We start from the raw sequence: 27,067 nt of genomic DNA, 5'->3' as shown, positions 1-27,067 counted from the left end.
AAAAAAGGACCCCAAATAGCCAAAGTGCTAAGAACAAAACAGGAAACACCACATCACCTGATTTCAAAATATACTGAAAGTTACAGTGATCTGAAGACCTTTGTATTGGCATAAAGAGACAGAGTGGAATAGAACAGATAGTCTAGACAGGAATCTATGCATTTATGGTCAATTGATTTTCAACAAAGGTACTATTAACACACAAGAGGAACGAACAGTCTTTCAATGCATGATGCTAGGAAAATTGGCTACCCACTAAAAAATGAAATCAGACTCTCATTTCATGCCATATACAAAAGTCAAATATAAATGGAGGAAAGATTTCAATGTAAGACCTGAAACTGTAAAACTGTCAGAAGTTCCATAATACTGCTTTAAGAAAGGAGTTTTTTAATATGATCCCCAAAGCACAGACAAAAAAAGAAGGAAAAAAAGAAAAGATAGATGGAATTGTGTTAAACTACAAATCGTCTGCATAGAGAAGTGCAATAGCTCAAAAACTAAGTGCTTATGGCCATTTAGGGCAAGCCTATGTGAAATGAACTCCAACATTGGGAAGTAAAAGATGTACATCACATTAAGGTATCGTTAGGAAAGCTTTTGTTCTTGATTCAACTTCTAGTCTTTAAGCAACTACTCAAATTACGAATTTTTAATAAAATGAGTTCTAGAGTACAAGATAGGACTTTACCAATAAACACTCAGTGCAAAAGCCAGGCTCCAGTGGCTCATGTCTGTAATCATAAATACTTAGGAGGCTAAGATCTGAGGATCAAGATTCAAAACCAGCCCTCGCATGAAAGTCCATAAGACACATCTCCAATTAACCACCAGAAAACCGGAAGTGGTGCTGTGACTCAAAGTGATAGAGCACTAACCTTGAGTTTGAGGAGCTCAGGGACAGTGCTGAGACTCGGAGTTCAAGTTCCATGATTGAAAAAAAATGCTCAGTGCATAAAAATAGCAATATTTCAAAAATAACATAAAAAATGCTGGTTGGGCGCCTGGAGTGTAGCCTAGTGGTAGAGTGCTCGCCTAGCATGCACGAAGCCCTGGGTTCAATTCCTCGGGACCACATACACGGGAAGAAGCAGGAAGTGATGCTGTGGCTCAAGTGGTAGAGTGCTAGCCTTGAGCAAAATGTATCCATGGACAGTGCCCAGGCCCTGTGTTCAAGCCCCAAGACTGGCAAAAAAAAAATGGAGAATAACATTATAAAGCATGATGAATATAAAAAATACTTCGACAAGACACGCAGTCTGGGGACCGGGAGTTTGGTTTAGTGGTAGAGTGCTTGCCTAGCATGCACGAAGACCCGGGTTCGATTCCACGGTACCACATACATAAAAAAAAGCTGGAAGTGGTGCTGAGGCTCAAGAGCTAAAGCTCTAGCCTTGAGAAAGTTCAAGGACAGTGCTCAGGCCCTGAGTTCAAGCCCAGGACTGGCAAAAAAGATATGCTGTCTGGGAAGATATGCTGAGAATGGGTTTCTACTTTATAATGTACCATAACTATATTTAGCAGAGATTTTTTAATGACAGTATTAAAATCTTTTCATAGGATTATTAAAATGAGTCCATTTTTACAATCTAGAGGTTCTTCAACATGATAAAAATAAAGTAGAAGCCGTAAAGGACATGCTTCACTTCCACTAATTACTTATAAATGAAAAACTTTGAACAAAGTTAAATAAGTAAGATATCCTCCAGGCATTCCTATGTCATCGCACCAGCAGCTCTCTAAGTTGACTAGGTCCTCCAAACATTAATGTTCTGTGGTCACTTGGATTCTTATCTAGATTAACCTTGGGGAGAGAACATTCTGAGCAGCAATCACTGTGAATATGACTACTTGATATTCTATTTCTTATGGTAAAATGATCTTTCTGGTTTTTATCTGCTCAATGGTGTCCCACTCCACTGCATGACATGTGATGCCCTGTGCCAGCTTCGTAGGGGAGCTCTATGCCTAAGATGCTTATATCTCCCCTTCCACTTTTTAGGTTTTTAATGGTCAACAGGGCCAGAGGGTGACCTTCCCCACTCTCTTTGGAGGATGCAATTACGTGTGCTTGAGCCTTTCAGGGTCACGTTTCCGCTGCAATAGGACTTCCTTCCCTCTCCTCCCCTCCTCTCCTCTCCCCTACTCTCCCCTTCCCTCCTCTCTCTTCCCCTCTCCCTCCTGCCACACTCTTCCTCAAACACACATATGCCCAAGCCTGAGCACAGGCATGACAAGGCCCCAGTGGAGAAGTGAAGCATGGAGCTAACACTCTGGGAAGGAAATATCCTTTATACTGCTTGTACCATGCCCTCAGGCAGGGTAGAATGGGGTCCCCACAATGGCACTCAGTCAGTTCTGAGTGCTAAAGGCCAGTCAGAACTGGCTAAAGGCCTGTTAAAGCCACTGTTCCAACAGAGAAAAACCTTCATTTAGCCAGGGATACAATGTAAAAAGCTAACATTGAAAATAGTCATAATCATTATTTTATTTTATTTATTTATTGCCAGTCCTGGGACTTAAACTCAGGGCCTGGGCACTGTCCTTGAGCTTTCTCAAGACTAGTGCTCTATCACTTGAGCCGCAGCACCACTTCTCACTTTTTCTGTGTATGTGGTACTGAGGAATCAAATCCAGGGCTACATGCATGCTAGGCAAGCACTCTACCACTAGTGATTCCTTCAGGACCTTAGCCAAAGAAAAGTGAGCCATAAACATAAAATTTACCAGAAATACATCAATTTGACTAATCTATACTTTGAATCTCTTTTGGAAAAAGGGCAGATCAAATATGATTTTAAAAAGACATCTTCCAGGGCCGGGAGTTTGGCCTAGTTGGTAGAGTGCTTGCCTAGCATGCATGAAGACCCGGGTTCGATTCCTCGGTACCACATACATAGCAAAAAGCCGGAAGTGGTGCTGAGGCTCAAGTGGTAGAACTCTAGCCTTGAGAAAGTCCAAGGACAGTGCTCAGATCCTGAACCCAAGCCCAGGACTGGCAAAAAAAAACCATCTTCTAGAGCTTTTCAACATTATGCTTTGGGTGGCAATTTATAAGCAATGACATTCATCATTATAAAATAACCTTTGTAGGTTGGGGGCACAATTCCGGTGTTATAGCATCTGCCTAGCAAGTACAGGCCATAAGTTCAGACCACATTCTCCACAAAAAGCATTTTCTCTGAATATATTTGTATAGATATAAGACTCTAAACTAGTTAGATGGAGAACAAAACCAAGGGGTTAGAAGTTTGATTTCTTGATACCATGTACACAGTAAAAGCTGGAAGCAAGTGGTCGAGTGCTAGCCTTGAGAAAGCTCAAGAATAGTGCCCAGGTCCTGACTTCAAGCCCCAGGACTGGCAAAAATATCATCTCGACAAAAAGGACATTATCTCCTCCCTGACGTAAAGTCACAGCCACAATGCTACAGCTCTGTCCTTCCCACAATGGTTGCGAATCATAACTTCCTTCATGAAAATATTGGGAAAGCCATATGTACTTTCGACCTGTAGGCTGCATGGATCAAGACAATTGCACTCCTGTCTCTTAGCACTTTTCCAAAATCCAGGTTATCCTTATCAATCTAAATTAAAAAAAAAAAATAGAAAATAGGGGGCTGGGAGCATGACCCCTAGTGGTAGAGTACTTGCCTAGCATGCAGCGAATCCTTGGGTTCTATTCCTTGGTACCACATACTCAGAAAAAGCCAGATGTGGTGCTGTAGCTCAAGTGGCAGGGTGCTAGCATTGAACAAAAAGTATCCAAGGACAGGGCCCTGGTCTTGAGTTCAAGCCCCAGGACTGGCAAAAGAAATAGAAAAAAGAGTGAGATTGTACAAAGAAAAATTAGTAGTATTAATAACAGTAGCCATAATAGTAATGGTGATAATAATGGTAGTAGTAGCAGCAGCAAATTATGATGGGAACATGCATAGCAAAATAAACTATGGGGGCTGGGAGTTTGGCCTAGTGGTAGAGTGTTTGCCTAGCATGCACGAAGACCCAGGTTCAATTCTTTGGTACCACGTACATAGAAAAAAAAATAAACTGTGGGTGTATTCAAAGGGATTGAAGCAAGGGGAAGCTTTAAAAGCTATATCTATATGTATATGTCTGCATACATAGAGATATATATTGATATATATGGAGTAAGACCTAGAAAAAAGGAGATTTCTGGCACTGGACTTCTGCTTTGATGCCCTTGCACGTATTAAATTAAACTAGTTGCCCACAAGCTGTATGGGGAGTATTGTCAGAGACTGGGGGTTTTGTATCCAGATCAATTATTCCTTTTCTCCACCGGGAAGCTAATTTTGGAAATTTCCCCCTCCCCCAGCCTATCCAACTTCACATTTCACCACCCCACTCAAGGATGCCAATTTTGAAGTGTTTATATATGTATATATATTCATATATATGTATATATGAAGATTCAATCAGGTATTTATGGCCACAATGAGAGTAATATCAATTTGAGATTGAACATCAGTCACATTAATTTGAGGTTACTGGGAAGTTGTTTGTGTCTAAATACTTTTTGTATAAAGTTTCAATGGCTTCTCTGCAAGCATGTGGGTCAGGCCATCTTTTGTGACAGTATCAGGCAATCATGCACAAGAGCAATTCTTTTACAATGTCTCAACTGCATTTACTTTTTTGTTAATTTGGACACAAATACCAACTTTTTGATTCTGACAACTTCCTCCTTACATATGCCAGGCAGGCAAACCTCCTTGCCAGAACTGGATTCCCATCACTATGCCTTTCTCCCACCACTCCTCCTCCTTCACTGGAAGCCCTTTTGATCTTTTGTATATTATTCTCAAGTGAGCTTATTTAAATACTCCCTCCTCTGTAAAATTTCCCCTGCTCAGTGTTGTATACAATAGTTTCTGCTGCCTTTCAACATGAATGGAAAGCATCTGCTTGACCCGTGAGTGACCCAAGTCTCCTGACTGTTACTTTTTGTTCCCACATATCTTATCTTTCCAAGCAGATAATAAACCCAAAGACAAAGACTGTGCTTTTCTAATGCTGCTTTACACACACACACACACACACACACACACACACACACGCACACACACACCTTTATTGATAAACACATGTCTTACATTAACAAGTGCAAGCCAAAATAAAACTATAGCTTATTTAAGATTATAATTATGATTATACATAGACAGAGATGATTACAAACCATCAGCTTAAGTAATGAATAATAATATTTCAATCTAGGTAGCAAGATGAAATTGATCAATACTTTCTTTCTACAAGCTTGAATACACATTTGACATCCTTGAAATGGTGCAGTCTCAATAGAGGATCAATCACTGTTGATCATCTGTGAAATTCATTGTTCCAAAATGGCAAATTAAATGAACTCTTTGCCATATAAGCACATTAAAAACCAAAGAATTTATAAAACATACTGGTCCCACATGCAAACTAAAAACACCACATAAATAACATTTGAGAAAGATCACAAATTAGAGTTTGGTTAGAACCTTCAGGACTTTGACTTTCACCACCAGATCACTGTGATTTGATAATGCTTTGATTTTCTTAACACATACTCCAGATTCTTTAAATAAGAAAAATAGTGAACTTCTGCTGAATTCCTTCCTGGATGATGCAAGCCCTTCACTTTTTATGTTGTCATTTATATTTTCAAAAAGGGTAAGGATATTAAGCAGAATCTCTCTATCCCATTCCTTATTAAAGAGGGAAATCAATTCTGATGGCACTTTACAACTAACTAGCTCTCTTGTCATGGCTGGATTTTCAGTGAAATTTATAATTAGCTTCATAATTTGTATCTTGGTGAAGTGATTTCCCAGGAATAACAAAGCAAAAAAGTCTGGAAAAGAATAAGAAAGCAAATGTTGATAATGATTGGTCACAGTCATGTTAGTTAACAATCTTAATCCAGCCATCTGTACAGCGGAGTCTAAGCGACAAATCATGGTATCATCACACACTTGACTGATGTACGTCTTAATCTTGCCCTGATTTTCAGAATTCACACTCAAGTTATTAAGGGCATTGTACGTCTTTTCTCTAATAATGGGGTCTTTCGTTTTGATCAGTTTAGCAATAATTGGGACACCGCCCAGTTCACGTATGGCATTTTGGTTAAATGAATATGCTGCATTGTTACCCAGTGTGACCAAGGCTACTTCTTGAATGAAAGGATCATTTGTTCTTTCCAGGATATTAAGGACCTTTTGAAGGTCTGGAGCACTCAGAATATCATCAATTTTATAGGGAAAGTTAAACTTTCCCCTACGGACAGGCCATAATGTAGCTTGAGCCTTGCTGTTCTTACTTCGGTTCTTTCCCTTGGATTTGCCACGTCCTCTACTCCCAGTCCTAGCTCCATTCCTGGTGGAGTGACAGCTTCCAACCCTGCCTCCTGGGCAGGGCAAACTTGGTGCAAGGGTTCTGTTCCCAGAGATGGTACCAACTCTGATACCTCTGCCTGCCTTTGCACTCGCCTGTTCCTTCAGAGTGTTGAAAAGGGCCTTGGCCTTCGCCTCTAGGCCACCTCCACTCTGAGGTTCTACGTGTGTCTCCTTCTTTAAAGCTGGACTGCTCTCGAGTCCTGAGCTCACCTGGGCCTTGCCCTTTGAGTCATCCTGTGGTTTGGCTCTGGCCTCCACCCCAACATTAGTTTTAGCTCCCTTCTCAGTCTCCATTTTTGTTGTGTCACTAGACTTGTCATTGTCCTCATTGTCCTCATCATTCTCACTGTAATCATCATCATCATCATCCCAGATTTTCTCATCCTCATCATTTTTCCGTGTCAATCTGTACACACAGTAGCAAGCACCAGCCCCAATGACTATGCCAGCTGCCACGCAGCCAGCTTCCCGAGTGCGGCCCATGGGATAGCTGCAGTGAAACCTTTAACTTAGGCACAGAGCCAGCTTGTTCAGGCTCGGCGCAGGGGGGTTCAGAAGTGGAGTCTTCAAGTGCCGCAGGCAGACAAAGTTGCAAGAACAAATTCAGTAAGACCTGGATGGGGAAAAAAGGAGATTTCTGGCACTGGACTTCTGCTTTGATGCCCTTGCATGTATCAGATTAAACTAGTTGTATGGGGTGTATTGTCAGAGACTGGGGGTTTTGTAACCAGATCAATGATTCCTTTCCTCAACTGGGAAGCTAATATTGGAAATTCTCCCCCTCCTCCGGCCTATCCAACTTCACATTCCACCACCCCAACCAAGGTTGCTAACTTTGAAGTGTTTTATAAGTTCCCTGTGACCAATAAATACCCTGTCTGATGTCCTGGAGTAGTGGCACTCTTATATACACTGTAGAGATCCACACAGCTCCTCCCTCTTCTTTCTAGACTCTGATATACCTGCATAAAAGGGAATAGGGAAGAGGATATCCAACTTTCAGGGGACTGATGGATCTTATCCAGAACAGGACATGCATTCATTCTTTGAATCCCCTGGCCCTTGTCCCTCATTGCGGTGTTTCTCACCTGTTACCCTCTGCACCTCACAGAGATGTGGTTGGTGAAGTTCATTATTTCCCTATGCCTCCTCTTCAGTATCCTCTTCTCTCACTCCACACTCAACTCCCTGTCAATCACTTTCTCCAAAGGTGAGGCCACACCATATTCCTTGGGGGGGGGGGGAAATGGATATTGGTGAAAGTAGTATCTTGAAACAAGAGAGGCGCAAAATGCATGAAGATCTCAAACTCTTCCTTGCTTCTTCCATGTTCCCTATCTTAAAGATACCAGAACAACCTCCCCTCTCTCCACCGAGAATGCTATCAATCCTCTCATTTGGGTTTCAGCTTTCCCAAACCTGAAGACTGACAAACTCAGGGTACTTGGTAGATGGACCAACACCAAGCATACTGTACCCCAAACTAATTTGGAGTAGCATCTTCCCCCATTTCACCCAGGATTTTCTGCCATCATTCCACTCCAATCACTTCTTTCCCTTTCTTGTTTCTGCAGAGCACTGCGAAGTGTGGGGAAGCGGGAAAGAGGAATTTCACAGACCCACAAAGGTTTGCAGTCACCATCACCCTCCGTCCCAAGGGTCTCTAAACAGTGCCATCCCACACACGCTGACCTACTTGGTTCTGGATCATTTCACTCCCTCTGCTCTTGTATTCAGAGCACGATCCACCACAGATGACACAGCAGAGAGGAATGGCTTAGCTGACACTGAGCACTTTGGAAAAATCCCAGTGGCAGCTTTTCCACATTAGGAGTCCTACTTGTCAGACAGATTTCACTTTTCAATCTCTCATCCTACCCTATCTCTCTGGATCCACTAATACCAGCCCTCTTGCAGTACTGTGCATGCACGCGCATGCGCGAATGTACAAACACACACACACACACACACACACACACACACACACACGCACACGCATGCACGCACACGTACAGAGTGCTCCCTCATCCTCAGGGTTCAGCCATTTTCCCGGAAAAAAAAACCACACCCATTAGAAACCACACTAAAAAGGAGAGAGGAGGGGAGCCTGGCATGTATGGAAAACCCAAGGAGTGAAAAAAAATCAAACCTCCTCTTCTGTCCTTCTCCCCAACAGAATCCATCCCTAATGACAACCATTTTTCTTTTAAGAAAGGTCACATCCCTTTCCTTGCCCCCTCCCCCAAATTAATGCCAAGCAGACTGCAGACTGCTGGGAAAGTCAATAAGGGATCAGAGTTATGTCACCTTTCTGACATTGCAACAGCAATCTCAGTTGCACACTGACCTGTAGGAATTCAGGGTAGATTATTTCTTTGCTCTGACAGCTCCAGTCCCCTTCTGAAAGAAAAGCAGGATGACAGAAAATCTCACAGCCTGAAGATTCTGGGTTGGTGGCTGGATCGGCCCACAAGACATCTGTCAAGGACCTGGCATGCAAAGATTTCCCCCCTCCCAGTCCAGGAGGTTTTTCCCCTGGAATCTATCCCTCCAATGCCCACCATTTTTTGTTCTAAAAAAAGGCCAGGGGCAGCGCAATGGGGTGGAGAAAGCAGATTGTGTAGCTAGAGTTTCTTAGCTGGCAGCGCACTTTCACACACAAACCTGCTGGTGGGGGATGCAGTGTGAGTTTGTTACTCCTCCTACTCCTCCTCCTTTGCCTCCTCTTCTTCCTCCTCTTCCTTTTTCCTCCCTCCTCCTCCCTCCTCCTCCCTCCTCCTCCCTTTCCTCCTCCTCCTCTTCAGGCTGCTGCAGCTTCCCTGGCAGCAGGCCTGACCGCTCTCTGAGCGGTAATGCAGAGAGAGCGACACCAGGAATTAGAAGGATTTCTGCATACGTCGGATCCGGGTCACGTGAGTGCCACGTCACCCATGAGATCAAGACCCCAATTGCCACTCCCACAGCAGTGTCAGTGGGGCCGACACTCCCCTTTCTCTGCCCATCTGGTCCTGTCACTCATTTTCCTTTTTGCCAATCTCAGAGACCTGAGAAGTAGCCTTTCCTTGTGGTGGGAATTTGCTTTTCTTCAATGCAACACTCTCACACCCCATTGCCTTTTGGCTCCTCTTCTTCCAGAGACAATTTTGCACCTTTTTAATACCAGTCTAACTGCTTTTCCCCTCACCATCCCCACTCTCTTCAACTATAAAAGCTCCTAGCTTCATCTGCACCCCTATACCAAGTGGGGAGCATGATTTCAGAACAGGAGATAAACTGTAGAATTATCTTTCCTAAACTTTTCTCCCATATTTGGAAATCAATACTACATTGCTTTTACACCAAGAAAATAAAATCATGATATTATGATTTGACTGAAGAATTTAAGGAAGAAAAAAAAAACCAGTAGGTCTCATTAACTTCATCACATGAATGTGTTGCATGAGAAAAAGAAATTTCTACTGGTTACAGCCAGTAGAAATATAACTAACTCATTTTGTAATTAAAAAGTAGAATTTCTTATGTGATCTATGAATCTGTTAAGAAAAAGTGATCATTTGTCTAAACTCGGCCATTTTACACAGATTTATTTACTTTGTTTCTTCTCGGCTTGAGTTGCAATTTAATAAAATTAGAACAGTACAATCCAGCCTTAATTTGCTTAAACCATAACTTGTATTGAAGTAACCAGAGTCGTGGCTGACTGCTGTGTGAATGTCAGGATTTGATGAGGGTTGTGAACACCTGCCTCTAAATTAGATTCCAGTCTACTAAGGCTGAGGCAGCTAAGGGCCAGTCCTCTCAGCTCTGTCACCACGCAGGAATGTGCTGCCTTCACATCCCTCCCACATTCCAGAGCTTCTTATTCCCTAGATCCAAGCATCTGTTCAATGCTCAATCCAAAAATATATGCATGGTTGACCAAGATTGTATATGACTCCTTCCTTCATGCGACCCATACTTTGGGATCCTCCAGCCCCTCCTCAAAATTCCCACAAAGGTTGTTCTGAATTGCATAATAATTTTTTCACCTTTGCCTTTCTGTCTTTAGTCATGTTGCTCCTAACACTGTATCACTGACCTGAGAAATCCAGCTTGCTGGGCCTCTCATCTCTGGTGTCTCAGGCACATTCGCTGCCTGCCAGTCCACATGAACTATGGTATGCCCAGTCAAATGTATGCCCAGTCCTAAGGAATAAACCTTACTAACAACTGATCACATTTAGACTAGGGTAGGCATATTTACTGGTCAGCCCTGTGGACCACCAAAAATTGTGTTCAAGGGGTTCACATACATATGTCCATTTTAGTAGAGAAAAGAACCATAGCTCCTATCACATTCTTACAGACTCATTGATGATTTGGAAAAATAAAACCTTGGGCTGGGAATGTGATTTAGTGGTAGAGTGTTTGCCTAGCACGCATGAAGCCCTGGGTTTGATTCCTCATTACCACATAACCAGAAAAAGCTGGAAGTTTGCTGTGGCTCAAGTGATAGAGCACTACCCTTGAACACAGAGAGGTTCAGGGACAGAGTTCAGGACCTGAGTTCTCGCCCCATGGCCAAAAAGCAAGCAAACAAACAAACAAAAAACCTTTAAACTACTTTCCTGTAAATGCATAAATATCACCCTCAATAATTCTCCCCCCTCCCTCCCCTTCCCTTCCTATACATACTACATACCCCCTTTCACCAGGGCTAGAGGCACAGCTCAAGTGGTGGAGTTCCCGCCAAGCAAGCACAGCACTCTGACATCAAAGTCCAGTACCAGAAACTACACACACAACTTTATTTCAGTCATTTAAAACATTTTGTTTAAAATTTCACTCATCTACTCATCTTACCACTCCTGATTATTTAAATTTATCGGTACCTCATACGTTCTCTACTTTATTTTCTGTCTTTCTATGTCTGTGTTTGATGTATGTCTTTTAAAAAATCATATTTAGTCTTTAATATATATTATACAAAGTAGTTATGGTATTGGAACTCAGGGCCTTATGCTTGCTAGGCAGGCTCTAATACTGAGCCATACCTTCATCCCTTTTGTATCTGGTTATTCTTTAAGTGTCTTATTTCCTGCACAGACATGTGCCTGGGCCACTATTTGCCTGTGCTGTAACTAGGCTAACAATCACATACAAGCACACCCAACTTTTAATAAGAAGGGGTCTGCTGAACTTTTCTGTCTTCTTGGGCTTGCTTAAAAACACAGTACTTCCTTTCTCTGCCTCCCAATAGGTACATGCATAAGTCACCAGTGTCCAGTCTTTAATAGGGGAATTTGATCACCTACTTTTAATAGTGACAATTATTCCTGCCTTCTTACTTTTGAGTTTCTCTTATTATTCATTTCCCACTGCATCTTTTGGGGTTGTTTCTGGAATGTTCTTCCCTTCATCACTAGGAAATATGACAATGTGGGGTGATTCCACTACTGCCCATAAATAACTTTTATCAAACATATATATATATACATATACATTAATTTAACACTGTAACTGTTCATAACCTCAAGATACAAATCTTAAAACACTACACTTTCAATCATATCCTAATTCTACTTCCAGATTTGCTTATATTGTGTTTGATTTCAATGGTATTACTTTAGGAATTACTGGGATTTAAACTCACAGCCTTGTAGGCAGGAACGCTTCTGCTGAGCCAGGCCTCAAGCCTTGTACACTCGGTATTTTTAATATTTTATTATCTTTAAGTAGTTACATAAAGGGGTTCAATTCAATATGTTAGACTGAATACAATGTTACCCTTTCTATCAAGTTATCTAAAGCACTGATTTTTTTTCCAGTCCTGGGACTTGAACTCGGGGCTGAGGCTCTCTCCTTGGACTCTCTCAAGGCTAGAACTCTACCACTTGAACCACAGCACCACTTCTGGCTTTTTCTATGTATGTGGTACTGAGAAATCAAACCCAGGTCTTCATGCATGCTAGGCAAGCACTCTACCATTAGGTCAAATCCCTGGCCCCAGCACTGATTATTTTTAAGAACTGTCTGTTTACCTACCCAGCCACAAACCTGAACTCAAAACTGCTTATTTTTTACTTTCCATCATCATAGCTGGGATGACAGGCGCACATCCCTAAGACAGTTTTTCTTTTTCTTTTCTTTTTTTTTTTTGCCAGTCCTGGGCTTGAGCTCAGGGCCTGAGCACTGTCCTTGGACTTTCTCAAGGCTAGAGCTCTATCACTTGAGCCTCAGCACCACTTCCGGCTTTTTCTATGTATGTGGTACCGAGGAATCGAACCCGGGTCTTCATGCATGCTAGGCAAGCACTTTAACCACTAAGCCAAACTCCCGGCCCCATTTAAGACAGTTTTTCTATTGAAATGGAGTCTTGTGGTTGTTTTGTTTTGTTTTTGTGGTCAGAGACCAAGACTCAAACTTGGTACCCTGATACTTTCAATTTATTCTAGAGCTCTACTGTCTGAGCCATGCTTCCAATCTCTCTCTCTCTCTCTCTCTCTCTCTCTCTCTCTCTCTCTCTCTCTCTCTCTCTCTCTCTCTCTCTCTCTCTCTCTCCCTCTCCTTTTTGAATCTTATGGATTTTGATTCGTGGGTTGGCCTTGAACTGTAAAATTCTCTATCTCAGCCACAACCTTTTTAGAGAATGTGTATGTCAAGGTTAACTTCAAACTACAATCCTTTGGAACTCAGCCTTCCATGTTGCTAAAGTTACAAGACCCAATAGGTCCTGGCTAGGGAATTCTATCTTTACGTTTGCATTAAAGTTCACAGAATATTCTTACTAAATAGATAGTTTGTGTGTTTAATTATAGGTTCACAATGTCACTCCTTGGGTTAAATACAGAGCAGTCTGATTTGCAGACTTGTGGCAATGCCTAGTTGATGCAGTTGTCCCTAGAAGAGAAAGAAATGGGCAGTTTATTAATATATATAAATTACAGTGTTGAGGACAAGTGGGTAAAAATCTAAAATAATCATAAAAACAAGCCTAAAGATCATGGCTCACGCCTGTAATTCTAATGACTCAGGATGCTGAGATCTGAGGTTTAAAGTTGGAAGCCAACTCGGGCATGAAAGTCCATGAGACACTTACCTACAAATAACCACCAGAAAACCAGAGGTGGAACTGTGGTTTGAGGTGGTAGACTGCTAGATTTGAGCGAAAAAGCTCAAGAACAGTGTCCAGGCCCTGAGTTCAAGCTCCATGACGGATAAAAGCATCATAAAAATAGAAAAAATAGAAATATAGTTTTTCAGTTAATTTCTAGTCTTGAACCATTTTTTTAGTTGGTTTTGGGGCTTGAACTTAGGACCTGAGAGCTATTCCTGAGCTTCTGTGTGCTCCAGACGAACATTCTACTTGAGCTACAGTGCCTCTTCCTGTGCTTAAGTGATTAATTGGAGTAAGAGTTTCATGGGGAGGGGCCGGGAGTTTGGCCTAGTGCTAGAGTGCTTGGCCTAGCATGCACAAAGACCGGGGTTCGATTCCTTTGTACCACATACATAGAAAAAAGCCAGAAGTGGTGCTGAGGCTCAAGTGGTAGAGCTCTAGCCTTGAGAAAGTCCAAGGACAGTGCTCAGGTCCTGAGCTCAAGCCCAATACTGGCAAAAAAAAAGAGTTTTGTGGGGACTTTTCTTCCTGGGTTGGCTTTGAACTGCAGTTTTCATATGTCAGCTTCCTGAGTAGCTAGGATTACAGGCGTGATGGCAGGTTTGAGCCACTTTAAAACCCAGAACTTTTGAATGAAATAAAAGACACATCTACTTCAGGAAAGTCTCAGTGACATTGCCAAAAATGTATCCTGGTGCTACTTCTCGTAACCTATTCCAAAAGGGCATATGGCCTTTTGCCAAGGTAACTACAAATTGAGGAAAAGGAATTGAACAGAACTTGCAGAGGTGGTTGAACACTGGCTCTGAATGGATTCTAATTTCATATGACCCAAAATAACATTATGGTTCACCAGTCATATGAAGGAGCCTATTACTATTGTTGTTGTTATTTTTATTATAATTATTATTTCCCCATACTTCATAAGAATGCAAAGTTGGACTAAACAAGCAGGGTATCTTTATTGGTTTGCAGCACAAGGGCTATTGTGGCACAAAATCCCAAAGTGCTAGCTACTAGAACTGCCTCTGGAAAAGAAAGCCAGTTATCACTTTTCTAGAGGGTCTTGGAGATTCGTGCCATCATCAAGGGCTTGAAGGAAGTGATTTCCACTATTTCCCATTCAATCAAGAGGTGATTGCAACTGTATCTGCTGCTTCAGATGTGTTCTGAGTGCTTGGGTAAATTAACACATTCCCTAGAAACAAAAAGGCAACTATTGATCTAGCGAATGTTGCTTTTTCCTCAACAATTGTAAAACCACCAGAAGCTGTCTGCTTTCAACTGGTAAGATCAGATATATACCTCCAGTATCCTTCTTTAGGAGTATATCAATTATACAGGTATATGTCATAATATAGTCCTCATAAAACTTGCCATACTACTCCATTACATCAGTGATATTATGCTGATTGGATGAAAGGGGGAAGAAATAGCAACTATTTAAATTTATTGACAATGTTACTTGCATGTCATGGAGAGGGTAAAAACAATTTAGGTGCCTTTCACTGCAGCAAAAATTCTACTAGTACAGTCATATAGAGTGTGATGAGCTATTTCTCCCAAAGTGGCATGTAAGTTTTTGCTTCTGACCCCTCCTACAACAGAAATAGAGATATTATGTCCATTGAGTTTCTTTGCATTTTACAGGCAACACATTTCTTATTTAAATGCATTACACTGTCATATGTATGAAATAACCCAAAAACCTCTAGTTTTGAGTTCAGTCGAAAACAACAGAAAGCTCTGCAACAGGTCCAAACTGCCATGCAAGCTGCTGTGTTATGATCCAGCAGATCTAATAGTGTGTGGAGTGCCAGTGGCAGATAGAGATGCTGTGTTGAAGACTTTGGCAGGGCCCTATATAGTGAACCACGGTGCAGACCTGTGGAATTTTGGAGAAAAAGTCCTGCCATCATTTATAATAACTAGTTTTTGTTAAAGAAACGTTATTACTGGGCCTTAGTAGACTGGCAATCTAGCCACCGACCATCAAGATATCATAAAAACTAATCTGCCCCTTGTTTTTGTTGTTGTTGTATTGCCAGTCCTGGGGCTTGAACTCAGGACTTAGGCGCTATCCCTGAGTGCCTTTTGCTAAGGCTAGCACACTATTTCTCTGAGCCACATTGCCATTTCTCTGATTCATCTTCCTAAATTTCCTTGTCATAGAACATAAGATGTACTAGCCTTATAAAAGTTATCAAAGAAAAACGTGACCAAAAACTGTGCATCCTCCTCTGGTTCATTTTCAATTCTGCATCTTCTTAGAGAAACACATCAATTTGTTATTATCTTTAGCCCGAGATTAAGTATGGTTTCGAGAGATAAGTACAAGTGTCAAGTCGACAAGGATGTAGACTATGATAGCTAATTTAATGTATCAACTTAGCTAGGTTATAATGCCCAGATGTTTGGTCAAATGGTAGTTTAGATGTTGCCATGAAGATATTGTGTAAACACCATTAATATTCAAATTCTGTTTAGTTTAATTACATTACCATTCATTGTGAGTGGACATCCTCAAATCAGTGGAAGACTTTAAGAGTATATACTAGGGCTGGGAGTGTGGCTCAGTGGTAGAGTGCTTGCCTAGCATGCATGAAGCCCTGGGTTCGATTCTTAGGTACCACATACATAGAAAAAGCCAGAAGTGGTGCTGTGGCTCAAAAGTAGAGCACTAGCCTTGAGAAAGCTCAAGGACAGTGCTCAGGCCCTGTGTTCAAGTCCCAGGGCTCTCAAAAAAAAGTGTATATACAAACTGGGCACAAGTGGCTTGCTCCTGTAATTCTATCTACTCAGAAGGCTGATATCTGAGGATCCTGGTGTGAAGCCAAGTCTAGATGTAAAAATTCAAGAAGCTGCCAGGAGCTATTGGCTCATGTAATCCTAGCTACTTAAGAGGCTGAGATCTGAGGACTGGGGTTCAAAGCCAGCCGGAACACAAAAAGTTCATAAGACACTTGTCTCCAATTAACAACCAGAAAAGCAAAGTATTACTGTGTCTCAAGGGGTAGAGCACTAGCCTTGAATTAAAGAGGTCAGGAACAACACCTAAGCCCAGATTTCAAGCCCTATGACCAAAAAAAAAAAAGATAAAATATAAAAGTGTGTGCATATAATCTTTTAGATACCAAGTACAGTAAGACTTTTCACATTTCTATTTACTTACATATGCAAACAGAAATCCTAGAAGAACAAGAAGACATTAATAACAATGGTCATCTGGAGGAAAGCAGTTCTTAGTGGGAAAAGGATGAAGAAGGAAGAAGGGTCCACTGCATTTTTTATTATAATTTGAACCATGAAACTATATTATCTATTCAAAGCATAAATTTAAAAAAACAGAGTAAGATCATATTTCTAAACAATACTAGAAAATAAAAATTAGAGACTTGTGGGGCTGAGAGTTCGGCCTAATTTTAGAGTGCTTGCCTACCATGCACGAAGACCCAGGTTCGACCCTGGTTCGATTCCTCAGTACCACATAAATAGAAAAAAGCCGGAGTTGTGCTGTGGCTCAAACGGTAGAGCTCTAGCCTTTAGAAAGTCCAAGGACAGTGCTCGGGCCCTGAGTTCAAGCCCCAGGACAGGCAAAAAATAAAAAGTGGAGACTTTGCAATTCAAAATTCCATCTTCAGCCAAGCTAGTAACCAAATGTTGGGAAAAAACGATGATGTTTGTAGACTTGAAAGGTCTCAAAAGTTTGTTTTGATGGCTGGGGGTGTAGCTCGAGTTGTGGTCTGGTTGCCTAGCAAGTACCTCTAAGTTCAATGAAACAAATAAATAGAAAATAAAATTAAGTGGCACTGTGGCTCAAGTGGTAGAACACTAGCCTTGAGCTGAAGAGGTCAGGGACAAGGCCTAGGCCCAGAGTTCAAGCCCCATTACAGACAAAAAATAAATTAATAAAATCAAGTTAAACCAAAAAAGCTTTTCTGATGACTTACTAGTTGACAGAGGTGATGAGAAAGTGCCATCTTGATGAAATGAACAGAAGAGGTTTGTATATTTCTGGATGTTTATTTCTGACAGATGCTGCCTTTAGACATGAGTCAATAATTTGAACTATGGAATTTGAAGGCTCTCAAAATATAGTACATGCTGAATAGTCAGGCTGCTGTGAAAACTGCGAGGTGAAAGTCTTACAATATAAAGAACATTTATATTTACACAGTCTGTATAGCAAACAACCATGTGGTTGGATTGCATGAGATTCCCCACATACTCAGTCAGTTACCAAAGTAAAATATTTTTATTCATCGGTGCTACAGTAACTATTTGGGTCCCATATTACTGAGCTTAAATTCATGTGCCACTTTAAATGAATAAAGTAAATCCATTTACGGTATCATGTTCAAGGGGCATCAATGTTCAAGAAGTAATGTATCCACTACCTGACAAATGTAACTGTAACCACTCTATCTGTTACCCTGAAAATAAAATACAATTAAATAATAGAAAGCAAGTATGGTGACAATTGATCCAATCTATCTAACCACTCAGGATAGTTTATACTAGTAGAATTTTGTTTCTTCACTCTTTTTTCTTTTGCCAGTCCTGGGGCTTGGACTCAGGGTATGAGCACTTACTTGGTCTTTCTCAATGCTAAAGCTCTACTACTTGAGCCACAGCATTACTTCTGGTTTTTTCTGTGTATGTGATACTGAAGAATCCAACCCAGGTCTTCATGCATGCTAGGTAAGCACTCTGCCACTAGGCAATGCTCCTGACCCCTCTGCATTCTTTATTAATACTGATTTTCAGTGAGTGTTTTTTTTCCATCTTACTGGTTCTAATTTCTTATGTTTTTCATTTTAATTTGTTCCATAAGCTGCATCTCCTCTAGTCTTAGTTTTTATTTCTCAATTTGGGGATGATAAGCATGTTTGTAAGAATAAAAAAGGTAAATTTTATTGGAATAAATGAAGTGACTTTCACCAGCATTCTTTATTTTTGCTTTTGGCTATACTAGGATGCTCTATATCTTGAACCACTTTGCCAGCCTCTTTCAGCACTGGTATTTTTTTAAAATTTTTTTTATTTTTTATTTATTTTTTTTTGCCAGTCCTGGGCTTGAGCTCAGGGCCTGAGCAATGTCCTTGGATTTTCTCAAGGCTAGAGCTCTACCACTTGAGCCTCATCACCACTTCCGGCTTTTTTCTATGTATGTGGTACCAAGGAATCGAACCTGGCTCTTCATGCATGCTAGGCAAGCACTTTAACCACTAGGCCAAACTCCCGGCCCAGCACTGGTATTTTTTAGATAGAGTCTTACTTTATGCCTGGAGCCAGAATAGACTGTGATCCTCATATTTGTACTTCTTTCTTCCACTGGAATGACAAGTATATACCACTGCATGTAGCCTTTCTGTTTCCCCTGTAGCTTAGGATAAGAGGCATCCACTTTGGCATGCAGCCATTGGTTGAGCTGGAGTTTTTCAAATGTTTTTTGCCCAGGAGTATAGGCTTAAATTACTGTGCCTGGCCCCATTTATTTTTTATTTGCTTATTTGTTTGTCTGTGCTAGTCCTACTGCTTGAACTCAGGGCCCAAACAGTGTTCTTTAGCTTTTTTGTTCAAGACTAGCACTCTACCACTTGATCCATAGCTCTACTTCTAGCTTTTGTGGAACTTAATTGGAGATAAGAATCACAGAAACTGCCCAAGCTGGATTTGAAGTATAATCCTTAGATCTCCACTTCTTAAGTAGTTAGGATTACAGGTGTGAGACACCAATACCTGTCCTTGTTTTCTGTTTTTGATAGGAATTTTATTATTTCAGAAATGAAGAATGATGTTGCAAAGTTACCATGGTAAATCTGAGCAAACATTAGGATGATAACTTAGAAGTAGCTTTCTCCTTCTGCTCAAGTCTTATAACTGCTATTATATGATGTTATTTGACATGTTTTTTTTTCTATTACTTGGGTTCCATTCCTGTTTACCTCTTACTGGTTTTGTCAGTGTAGTATACCTCAGTCTTACTTGAAAGACAGCAACCTGATGGATGAAAGATTATAGAAGCAATGAGTAAAACATTATATTCCACCTTAACTTTGGTTAGCTTGTTTTGCAATATAAATGAGACATTGGGCTTTTATTCTTATGCTGTTTTCATCATTAAAATTAACACTAGCCTGGCACTTGTGGCTCACGCCTGTAATCCTAGCTACTTAGGAGACTGAGATATGAGGATCGCAGTTCAAAGCCAGCCCAGGCACAAAACTCCATGAGACTCTTTGTGTGTGTGTGTGTGTGTGTGTGTGTGTGTGTGTGTGTGTGTGTGTGTGTGTGTGTGTGTGGCTCATTTGGCTTGACCTCAGGCTGGGCATTGTCCTGAGCTCTTTAGTTCAAGGCTACCATCCTGCCATTGAGCCAAGCCCAACTTCCTGTTTTTTTTAAGAGAATAAATGGAGACAAGAGTCTCAGGTCCTTTGAGGGATGAAAAGAAGCTTAATGTAGAACTAAGCTGTACCAGGGTTTTTTTTTTTGTTTTTTGTTTTTTAAATTCTGGTCTGGGTGCAAGTGTTAGTTATGCCTTATTCATATCACAGTTAGGTCACCATGCTGTGCCCTAGATACTTTTGTAATTATTTGTTGCAAACTTGTGACTGTCCCTATTAACTTTCTTTTATGTAAGTACTTTTTAAAAGTTTCTTAAAATTTTTGCTTTTGCTTATTTAATTTTGAATAAAAACTAAATTCATAAAAAAGAGTCTCAGGTCCTTTTGTGCACGGGCTGGCTTTGAATCTTGACCCTCAGATCTCAGCCTCCTGAGTAGCTAGGATTATAGGCATGTGCTACTGCACCGGAATTCCATGAGGCTCTTATCTACAGTAAACCACCAGAAAACCAGAAGTGAAGCTATGGCTCCAAGTGGTAGAGCTACAAAGCTCAGGGACAGTACTCAAGCCCAGAGTTCACGCCCCACGACCAACCCCCCCCAAAAAAAATTAACACAAAATGAAAAATGTTTTGCTTTGTATATGCACTTTTTCTAGAAGATATGTTCTGGCCAAACTGAAGAGGAGTAATGTAATATACAGGAAACAATGGGTCAGACACAACAGCAGGCAAGGAAAATCACCAGGATTACTGTGAAAAAAAAAGATTTTTAAAAATAAGCATTGTTTTGACTGCCTAGAATAAACATAGTCCAATTTGATCATATCATAAGATTCCCACGAGAAGCTTTGTTAAGAATACTACATTGATAGAATTTCTAACTTCTTTGAGCAAAGTGGAAAAATATTTACATGATTGAGATAATATTTTAAAGATAAATTAGTGGTGAATTTATAGAAAAGGAAGACATGAGAAACAAAGCTAGGAAGACATCTGGTATTCTAGCAATTGAGAGAAAACCAAAAATTATGCAGGACAGAAAAAGTAATCTAATGTCTTTAATGCACTTAAAGATTCAATGGTCAATAGCACATATATAGTAAAAGAGAGAAGAAGAATGATAATAATAACAATGGCAATATAACCAAAATAGGAGCAAAACAAAGACAGGGTGAAAATATCTGGAAATGTATCAGAGTAGGCCTAACATAAACAGACAAATTTTTATATTCCAAAGAAGAAAATTCGTGACTAAAACTCAATGATCAAGAAACAAAAATAGCCAGATGCTGGCAGCTCATGCTTCATACTAGCTACATAGGAGTCTGAGATCTGATGACTGTGGCTCAAAACCAGTCCAGGTACGTAAGTCCCTGAGAATATTGTTTCCAACTAAAAATTGTTGTTGTTGTTGTTTCAAGCTAAAATTGAAAAGTAGAGCTGTGGCTCAAGTTGTCAAATGCTAGCATTTGGTGGGAATCTCAGGGACATTGTCCAGACCCTGAGTTCAAGCCCAGGACCAGCCTCCCCCTCCCCCCAAAAAAGACAAAAAATATCATAACAGCAATATACGGTTAGATGCTGGTAAATCGAACCTATAATCCTAGATACATAGGGGGTTGAAATCTAAAGATGACAATCTGAAGCCAACTCAGAAAAGTTCAAAAGATTCTTCTGACCATTTAACAGCAAAAAACAGAAGTGGAGGTGTGGCTCAATTGGTTGAGCATCAGCATTGAGTGAAAAAGCTAAGAGAGAGTGCAAGGTTCTGAATTTTCACCCCAATACCAGCACAAAGAAAAGAGAGAGAGAGAGAAAGAGAGAGAGAGAGAGAGAGAGAGAGAGAGAGAGAGAGAGAGAGAGAGAGAGAGAGATATCTAAGGATATTATTTAGACCCAGCTAAGTGATATTAAAATAATCCATTTTAAGGCAATATTAATTATTTTTTATTAGAAAATATGAGGATATTGTCATTTTTCATAGATTGCTTCCATGAATTGAATTATTCCCCCCATTATTACATTGAATCCCTAACCCCAAATATGACCACATACCTCCATTAGGGAAGTAATTGTGAGTGTTGAATAAATGCATTTTTAGACATGCAAAATTTCAAAGTATCTGCATCCTATACACTATGTCTCAGAAACCTAGGTATATGCCATCAAAGTGTGGCTGTAAATTGAGACAGAATATCTAAAATTTAGGAAAATCAAGACCTAGCATAAAAGACAGGTTAAGAAATTTCTATTATGAGCAGGATGCCCGTAGCTCACGCCTGTAATCCTAGCTACTCAGGAGGCTGAGATCTGAGGAACGTGGTTCAAAGCCAGCCTGGGCACTAAAGTCTGTGAGACTCTTAGCTCCAATTAACCACCAGAAAACCAGAAGTGGCGTTGTGGCTCTAAGTGGTAGGGTGATAGCCTTGAGCTGAAGAGCTCAGGGACAGCGCCCAGGCCCAGAGTTCAAGCCCCACTACCAACAATAAAAAAAAAGGAAGAAAGAAAAAAGGAAGAGAAAAGAAAAAAGAAAGAATGAAAGAAAAAGAAAGAAATTTCTATTACGATGACAAGAGAAACCATGGGACATCAGCTAAATTTGGATTAGAAAACAATCATTCGTAATGGATCAGAAATACAGAAAGAATCAAGAACAAATAGATGGCAACTATGTTTGACCATATTGAGAGGAAGATATCCTGGTGACATATCTCAGACGATCTTTCCTCATCAGTATACACACCAATGGCTAGAGTCATTTCACTTTCTAGTACCTATATGATAAGCCTTCTTCAGTCAGCTTATCACAAAAAGTATTCTCTATCCTCCATAAGATTATAAGTGAACAATGTGGGAAAGACACTGGTACAGCAGTGATGAATGTTGAGGAAGGTCTTCTCTACCTAGTTATGTCCATTACTATGCTCTCCAATACTGCTTGTGTTTGATCCTTTATATAAAACTTCTCCCTGGTTTCTGAACCTGCTCAACCTTACAGCTTATGATGGACAGTCTGGGCCACGTGGTCACTTGATGTCCTATAGTAACCATTTCATCCCTACTGGGATGCAGGAACATATCAGGAGTCACATAATAAACAATACAAAGTATATGAGATGGCTTTGCTCCAGAACACTAGCTACTTAAGTTGTAACTTTCCTACAGAGGCTTGCTAAAACTTCACATGGTATTTTTTGCCAATACAAATATATCTAATACCATAGGATTTTTGTCTTTTATCGATCAAGTATCAAGACTACTTCAAGTTGGACCATAAAGTTGTTCTGCTCTAGGCCCCATTCAAAGTGGCAAGTTTATGTGTTACCAAGTACATGAGTAAAAACGTTAACTCGAGGGTGTTAAGAACACTGTGCCAGAGCCCAAAGAGGCCTACCAGGCATTGAGCATCTGTCTTTATGGGGAAGTTTGAAAATGCCCTAGTTTGACCTTTATTTCAGAAAGGATCTCCTCTCTTGACATTTTACACATCATTCAAGCCACTTAATGTGACCAGCCTCTAGATCTTTGTACGGTTTACCTTGTATCTTACCAAGGTATCCAATGTGCTATCCCTTTCAAAGGACATTTACTTGGTCCAGATTCTCCAGACTGTATTATGGTAGAAGAAATAAGAGTTAGTAGAGCTTTGAAACAAAACTGTAAATGCACACTGCTTCTTGTTATTATCCAAATGTGAATTTTTTCTGAGGTTCCATTCTGATAAGAATCAAGAACCAAGTACATATTTCAAAAGAGCTGAATACTATTTGTATAAGGCCACACTGATCTGCTTAGACAAATATACTGTATCTGGCATGGCTATTGCAATACTCTGCTATCAGCCACGAGCACTACCATATTTTCCAGCAGGCCAAACTGGTGCATTAAATAAAAATACAATGGAGACCACATCCTTATTTTTTGAATCTTCAAAGGTAGCACTAATTTCTGCCACCCTCTCCCTAGGATGTTCTATGATTTCATTTACTATCTTGCCCAGGGAATAGGTGGCATAGTTTTAGAAGCATTCCTTTGACTTTCTCATCTACAAATGATATCTTATGTCCCTGAGTATCAATATCACTTTAGAACCAGTGTCCATCTGTTCTCAAAATATTTGGGTAAGCTGGGCACCTGTGGCTCATGCCGGTAATCCTAGCTACTTAGGTGGATGACATCTGAGGATCATGGTTCAAAGCCAGCCCTGGCAAGAAAGTCCATGAGACTCTTATCTTCAATAAACTACTCAGAAAAATCTGGAAGTGGCACTGTGCCTAAAGTGGTAGAACGCTAACCTTAACCACAAAGAGGCTCAAGGACAACACACAGGCCTGGAGTTTAAGCCCAATGTCTGGAAAATAAACGATTGCGTATTCCTTTCGGTGGCATACACTTTCCTGAATCCATAGGAAGAGCAGAGAATGTACAACTATGCATTATGGGAGTACATCCTCTTGAGCACCAAAACTCTCTCCCTAAGTGTGCTCTGAATTCAAAATTGACTTGGGACCAGAAACTAAGCAAGGGATTGTGACTTTTTTCTTGAGGAAACTTTCTGCAGACTCCCAACCACCTTTGATACATTTTGAGTCCATAGGTTAAGTGCATATTGCTGTCTACATTTTCCCAGGGCATTGGGCTATATTAGGTTGTCTACATGTTATTAACAGCGTATGGGGCCGGGAGTTTGGCCTAGTGGTAGAGTGCTTGCCTAGAGTGCACCACGACTAGGGTTCAATTCCTCAGTACCATATACATAGAGAAAAGCCAGAAATGGTGCTGTTGCTCAAGTGGTAGAGTTCTAGCTTTGAGGAAGCCCAAGGAAGTGCTTAAGCCCTAAGTACAAGCCACAGGACTAGCAAAAAAAAAACAACCAGCGTTTAACTATCCATACACCTAGTACAGTATGTTCTATTAATTATCTCTGTGGGTATCTGAAAATTAGGCCTCACTACTTACCATGTTGACCCTGTGGGTTATTTGTATCCACATGACTTCTGACAGCTAAGTACCGCTGTCTCTTTTTTTTCAGCCTCCTCACCATTTCTACTATGAGTCCTTCCATATAATGTCCTCTACTACTACTCCAAACCCTAGTCTACGGAGGACCACCATAACTGAACTTCTTACCAATCCTGGTGTCCTTCTCACTAGTTGATTCCTCACAGCTTTGATAAATACTATGTCTTTGGGGGTCTTCTGTAGCATACAGGTTTGTAGAGGACTTTCTTAAGTATGAAATATATGTATTCTATCATTCTTACTTTTTTGAGTCTTCAATTCCTTCTTTCACCATTTGTCACCACAACTTCACTTTATGGGGTGGGGGGTATTGTTTTTTCCCCCATACTTTGAATAATCATTCTAGTAGTAAATTCATGTCATCTCTTGGAATCTTTGTCAGGATGTTAAATCTTGTATCCTGGGAAAGTACTCTCAAATGGATTCCATGTTCCTGTACTTCATGTTATCTTCTACACCCCCAAAACCAAGCTCCTTAGATTTCAGCTCCATGGATACGCTCTCAAGACCCGCTTGAACCTGCTGGCTAGGTTAGTCCCTTTAGCACTTCGCCAATATATTCTTTCGTTTCGTATTATACCCTCACATTTCCAGCTAAATAAAACTGTTATGTTCTACTGGCCCCTACATATAGGCCCAATGGCCAGGAAAGGAGGCAAAGGCAGGTTCCAAGGGAAATCCCTGTTATGTGCTAGGAGAAGAGTATCTTAATCTTGAAGCAAATTAATATGTTAACCTTTAATAGAGAGGAGTAAAACACTTCTCAGGAGAATCTAGGAATGAAAGGTTTGCAAGGATATGAATCAAGGTGTCCCTGGCACAGATTTGTCTTGATTACGCTTTTACTGGGCCAGGAGTGTGACCTAGTGGCGGAGTGCTTGCCTAGCATGCATGAAGCCCTAGGTTCGATTCTTCCATACCACATACACAGAAAAATAAAAGCCAGAAGTGGTGCTGTGGCTCAAATGGTAGAATCCTAGCCTCAATGCCCAGAAAGGGGGAAAACAAGATGATTGGGAGAGGGTGGAGTGAGGAAAATGGGGACAAAAACATGTGTGAGAAGTAATGCACCTACTATCTGGTGAATGTAACTTAACCCTGACAATAGAAAATAAAAATTACCTGACAATAAAAAATAAAAATAAAATGATTTTAACTTCTGTGAAGCAATAAATCCTATGACTGGTCCTTGAATTTCTCCAAGGAAAAAATGAAAGCCTCTTTATATTTTTTAAGCAAATGTAGCTTTTACTAGTTGATTAAGTTACTTTACCTTTTTCTCATTTTTTTTGTGGGTCATGGGGCTTGAACTAGGTCGGGGCACTGTCGCTGTACTATTCAGCTCAAGGCTACCCCCCTATCCTTGAGCCAAGCCCCACTTCCCGTTTTCTGGAGGTTAATTGGAGATAAGAGTCTCAGGTCTTTTTGTGCCTGGGCTGGCTCTGAACCTTGATCCTCAGATTTCAGCCTCCTGAGTAGCTAGGATTGCAGGCGAGCCACCGTGCCCGGCTAAAGTCAGGGTTTTTTTTGCCAGTCTTGGGGCTTGAATTCAGGGCCTGAGCACTGTCCTTGGGCTTTCCTCAAGGCCAGCGCTCTACCCCTTGAGCCACAGCACCACTTCTGGCTTTTTTCAGTGTATGTGGTACCGAGGAATAGAACCCAGAGCATCATGTATGCTAGGCAAGCACTCTAGCACTAGGCCAAACTCCCGGACCCTGTCACCTTTTATACAAGCCAATCAAGTTTATCAATAACTACCCAAATTTTCTGGCCTTCCTGACCTTTAATATATCCCTTGTATTTCTCAGAAGTTCAATATATGGTCTTTAACAATGCATTCGACCTGCTACCAGTATGCCACCCCAGTACACCACCAGCAAAGGCTCTTAACAATTTCTCTATCACCTTATTCCATAAGCCTATCTACTCCACCTACCACCAATGATTAGATGGTCATTGATAACTGGTCAGCAGATGATCCATCTCCAAAATTGCATCAGAATGTTTGTTTCTTGAACAACTTCTCGTACTGGTTCTTGCAGGTTCACTTTTCCAGGGAGGAGACCCAAAACAGAGATCAGCATGAAGGGCTTTTATTAGGGAATACCCTTTGGGAGCAATACCTGTGGAAGGGAAAAGAAGGAAGCAGGATTGGACAGAGGGAGAAGTTCAGTTGTCCCAGTTTGGGACAAGAAGG

General features: G+C 40.8%; 1 protein-coding gene across 3 annotated transcripts in view; it reads right to left on the bottom strand.

Annotated features, from left to right (window-relative positions):
* Positions 1-5,065: 5,065 nt before the first annotated feature.
* Armcx1 (armadillo repeat containing X-linked 1) overlaps positions 5,066-27,067 on the bottom strand; it is a 32,990-nt gene continuing 10,988 nt past the window's right edge. Inside the window, exons 2-6 of one of the 3 annotated variants that reach the window (XM_090326717.1) lie at positions 26,807-26,993; positions 8,751-8,803; positions 7,492-7,632; positions 7,277-7,365; positions 5,066-7,016 (exon numbers count right to left, since the gene is read on the bottom strand). In XM_090326717.1, coding sequence (XP_090182843.1) covers positions 5,489-6,886 — 1,398 coding nt within the window. In that variant the 5' untranslated portion in view covers positions 6,887-7,016; positions 7,277-7,365; positions 7,492-7,632; positions 8,751-8,803; positions 26,807-26,993 and the 3' untranslated portion in view covers positions 5,066-5,488. Of the gene's footprint in view, positions 7,017-7,276; positions 7,366-7,491; positions 7,633-8,750; positions 8,804-9,067; positions 9,172-26,806; positions 26,994-27,067 lie in introns of those variants that run through there. The other 2 variants (XM_090326718.1, XM_090326719.1) reach the window with 2 other exon arrangements.

The sequence above is a fragment of the Megascapheus bottae genome, chromosome X, assembly GCF_031878675.1.
Source record: "Megascapheus bottae isolate mThoBot1 chromosome X, mThoBot2.hap1, whole genome shotgun sequence".
Taxonomy (NCBI): domain Eukaryota; kingdom Metazoa; phylum Chordata; class Mammalia; order Rodentia; family Geomyidae; genus Megascapheus; species Megascapheus bottae.
The sequence above is the reverse complement of the archived record's forward strand: the minus strand, read 5'-3'. Positions and strand labels throughout refer to the sequence as shown.